General features: G+C 37.1%; 1 protein-coding gene across 1 annotated transcript; it reads right to left on the minus strand.

Moving 5' to 3' along the window:
• Window positions 1–904: 904 nt before the first annotated feature.
• On the minus strand, window positions 905–3,484 carry LOC134280007 (uncharacterized). The gene is made up of 2 exons (XM_062762428.1): window positions 3,306–3,484; window positions 905–2,660 (listed from the first exon to the last, which is right to left on the minus strand). Exon 2 carries the CDS (start codon window positions 2,645–2,647, stop codon window positions 950–952), a length of 1,698 nt encoding a protein of 565 aa, XP_062618412.1. The 5' UTR covers window positions 2,648–2,660; window positions 3,306–3,484; the 3' UTR covers window positions 905–949.
• Between the last annotated feature and the right edge of the window lie 1,162 nt (window positions 3,485–4,646).

Raw genomic sequence — 4,646 nt, forward strand, 5'->3', positions numbered from 1 at the left:
TAAAAGTTATTTATAGAATAATATTGCTTATACTTATATACTTAAGGTCAAACATTTTCATTGTTTTTCTTAAGTTGCTGATTGAGTTTGAGCATGTAACACCTACAATAAGTGAATACAGGGTGTTTTTCAGCAAATTTCAGCATTTTAAATGTATTCCGAATGTACCCTTAGTTACCACTTACTTAGAGATATATTCTAAACAGTTTCTTTACAGTATGAGTGACAGCAAGGTGTCATGTTTTTGTGAGAATGGTTTGTTTGCTTTTTCTAGTTTTTATGAAGCCACAGTCAAGATTTAAAGTGGCTGAAAATCTCGATTTTTCAAACTTTTCCGGCTGTTGCCATAGCAACCGAGACACATAGCAACGAAATTTTGTTTGATATTTGTTTCTGGTGTCAAGTACTAAGCATGGATGAAGTTTCATCAAAATCGGTGACCATGCGTGGCAACGAAGTTTAAGTGGTTACAGAGAATGGCTATTAAAACATCTTTTTGGCAATTTCCTTTTTATAAGTTACATGTGTATATGAGGAAATCTCAGTTGTTTGTGAAGTCAAACTTTAAATATATAAATAAACATTCGTGCATGCACAGGACATTTTCAAAACTTTATACCGGGGTGGGGGGGAGGGGGGGTGGGGGGTGATTGTACCCTATCTCACAGATTTCCCTCGGTCCCATCGAGTTCTAGCTGCAGAACTGTAGCGTTATAGTTTTATAATAATTTATATAAGTCTTTGACCATAACGAAGATGGAGAATTCTCTAAAACAGTGCGCAAAATATCTCGCGCCGTAAATCGCACATTTGTTGCATTACGGGATCTGTAGCGTTATGGTCAAAGACTAATATATAAAACCATAACTACAGTTCCGCAGCAAATCGAGTTCGAGATATGAAGTTTGACTGTAGTTCTTTATTAAAACTAGCATGTACTCGAATGTTTTCATACTTGATAGTGTATTTTCTTTACATGATTTTTTAACAGTTGTCCGACAAACAGATTGTCATTTGTATCTGTACATAATCCCCACGGACCACTCAGTTCACAGTCTATGAAAGCCAGGAACTGTCCATTATGATCTATGATGTGGACACAGTTATTATTCATATCAGCTGTAAGGATGTGACTCTGGCTGTCTGTGGAGATTCCGTGAGGACCGAATGGTTCGTTCTTCGGAGCAGGGGTGTGTCCAGTGTACCTAAATCTCAGTTTCCCGGCTTGATTGACCACCACCACTGCATTAGCTCTTACGTCTGCCACACAGATATTCAGGTTCCTGTTCTCACTGATGCATTTAGATTTACCAGAGGAATAGAGAGGTTGACCTTTATCATCAAACTGAATGGTTTGTTTCTCATTGGAGCCAGAGTATCGGACAACTTTTGCTTGTTTGTTGTCATCACTATCCATGGTAACCAGGAGGTCACCAGAGGAAGTGCTGCAGACATTGGAAGGCTTCCAGTTCTGTAGTTTGATCACAGTCTCAATCTCTCCATCCTTCACAATGTTAACAGATCTGTCTGTGGGATCAATATAAACAAGATGGCCACGGTTTGTCACTGCTATATTGCCGGGTATGTTTCCCGTCTTCGTTTTTATCGTCTTGAGAAGTGTGCCTTGACTGATGCTGAATAGTTCAATGTTGTTTACAAGTCCACAGGTCCAGATTTCTTCATCAGACAGACAGGCCACGTCAAAGAGATTGTCGTACACTGAACCGCTGTTTCCAGTTCTTATGGTGGAAACGACCTTTGGCTTTTTAAGTAGCTGTTTTACTGGTGGACCCACTTCTTCTGATTCCTGCACCTTCTTCCCGCTGCAGCAATCATCATCAGAAAAAAGAGATAGAGTTGATAGTTTCCCGAACTGCTTCACGAATTCTTCTTGTTGACATCGTATTGGAGTAAATTTTGGACTTGATACCTCCAGTTTGGTAGGAAGTTTTCTGAATTCTAATATTTTTCTGTTGAACTGGAGAAGTGGAGCGATGTCATTGGATTCCATTGTCATTTTGGAGGTTTGGATTGCCTCTTCTAATTCTGATACTCTCTGATTTATTTCAGCCAAGTTTTTCTTCAGAATGTCATAGTGTCTAGATTTCATGGTGTCGACTTCAGCTTTAAGATTTTGAACAATTTTGTTAATTATCCCATGCCACTCTTCTCCATGTTTTGTTATGGCTGCTGATAAATCTCCATATTCCTTTTCGAGTTGATTCATTCTGTTCTGTACATCATAGGCAGTATTCTCGTAGACTGGGTAAATACTCATCTGCATTTCTTCATTTTCTCTTGCGATTTCCTTTTTCATAGAACTATACAGCGTCATTATTTCACAAATTTTATGGCTTGAATGACTTTCAGAGGAAATGCAAACACTACATATTGGAACATTACAGTGATTACAGAACATTTCACATCGTTCTTTGTCATGAGAAGTACATCTAGGGTAAGGAAGAGTTGATTTTCGATGTTTGAATTGAACAATTTCATGTTTTTTACTGGCTTCATCAGACATTGAGTGTTCTCCCACACAGGCCTTACACAAGTTGATGAGACATGTACCACAGTGCATCTGTACCACAGCGGTCTTGCACAGGGCACATCGCGTCGCGTCCTTGGTTTTGGTTCTGGGCTCCATTGCCGCAATGAATCTGAAATTCGTGAACCAAGATGTATACAGACGCATGGGAGTAAAGGCACAATGTTACGTTCGTGCATTTACAGAAGGATTATATGATGGAAATTTTGAATAGCTTAGTTTTTAAACTTTAGACAGAACTGTCGTTCATTGATATCTAGACTATTTGAAAATTTAAATAAATAGCTGCAATAATGCAGCCTTCCCAGAATTTTTAAAATCTGATATCCCCCACCACCACCAAAAGAGAGGGGTACATTATTGCCGCTAGACTGAATGAGATTTTTAATTTTCAAATAAAGATCGTTAGATGAAAAGCACTTTAAATTATTTTTTTCATTTTTTTTTTTTTGTGGTATAACACATTAAGTTTAAATGGATTCGTATTCATTTGTATTTTTCAGCTGAATGCTAATTTCATCTGTATTAAATTACCTGGCTATTAAAAATCAATTGTTTCGACATAAAAAATGAAAAGATTCAATGGTTATGTTGAGATTATTTTTGTAAATGTTGCGCAATGCCCCGAATCTACATGACTATGTTTATTAAGTGTTATTCTTTAAAAAGATTATCAAAGGTAATCAGGTAATTGCCATATGATATTCAATTAAAGGCTTGTTTTACATTATGAACAAATATTTAATAAAACACAAACCTGGTGTCTATGTGAGGTAATTTCCATTAGACATGTTGGATCCACAGTTGTTTTTGTTGTAGGTTAACCTATAACTTCCGTGTTTACCTGCTTAGTTACCTGAGGGTCATGTGATCTTAATTGTTTAAATTACTGATAAAGGAGTTGTCTTTCTTCTCAAACCACTATAATCATCAATTCCACAGAATTTATTGTATTTTTATGCCCCCATAAACGACTTTTCGGGAGTACATAGTTTTTGTCGTGTCCGTCCGTCTGTCTGTTTGTCTACAAAAACTTGAACCTTGCCCATAACTTTTGACTGGGTGGGGCTATGGCTTTCATATTTCACAGGTGTATATCTTGTAACAAGGCCTTTTTTTGGTACCACCAAATTTGACCTCTTGACCTTGTTCTTGGAGGCTGACCCACTTTTACACCAAAATTCCAAACTTTTACGTTGGCCATAACTTTTGAACGTTTGGAGCTAGGACTTTCATTTTCCCGTATGTATTCTTTGTGAAAAGCCCTTTCATTGGATATCAACAACTTTGACCCATTGACCTTAAACTTGGAGTTTGACCTACTTTTAAAAAACTTTAACCTTGGCAATAACTTTTGAACGGTTTGTGCTAGGACTTTCATACTTCACATAATTAGGTATTCTTTGTGACAAGGCCTTTCTTTAGAAACCAATAACCTTGACCCTTCGACCTTGATCCCGGAGTTTGATATACAAACGTTAAATAAAAAACGTTGACCTGGGCCATTTTTGAACAGGTTATGCTGGGGTTTTAAATTTCATATGCATTTGTGTTTCTTGTGAGAAGGTATAGCAAACCTTTTTACTATTTATTTAAGGAATAACTGTCTTATTTTTCGATTTCATGAAGTGATCAATCGATTGGCTTGCGTGATAATTTGCATAAACGCCGAAGGCGTTTATGCATAAAATTATCATGCAAGCCAATCGATTGATCATCTTCATGAAATTGAAAAATCTGACAGTTATTCCTTATATTTACATGCTTTGATTCCGCCAATCCACGTGCTCCAGGCCCTGCTTCGTCTAGCTGTTTGTCCCGCCCTGCACGAGGTTTTTTTGGAACCGCGCCAATACATTGATGGAGAAATAAAGTACATTTACATTTGGTAATTTTATCTCGGACAAAGACATTGGAAATGTAAATATTCGTGAATAAACATTTTCTTTCAATAAGAGAGATATCTCTCTAGCATAGAGAGATAGAAGGCCTTACTTTGAGTATTTGTTCCTTCGGTATTTTGCCATACGGGGGCATCAATGTTTCACAAACACATCTTGTTTCTATCTCAAACCACTAATCATCAATTCCATATGAT

Source organism: Saccostrea cucullata, unplaced genomic scaffold, assembly GCF_032062105.1.
Source record: "Saccostrea cucullata isolate Sc308-1 unplaced genomic scaffold, CSIRO_AGI_Scuc_v1 ctg14632, whole genome shotgun sequence".
Classification (NCBI taxonomy): domain Eukaryota; kingdom Metazoa; phylum Mollusca; class Bivalvia; order Ostreida; family Ostreidae; genus Saccostrea; species Saccostrea cuccullata.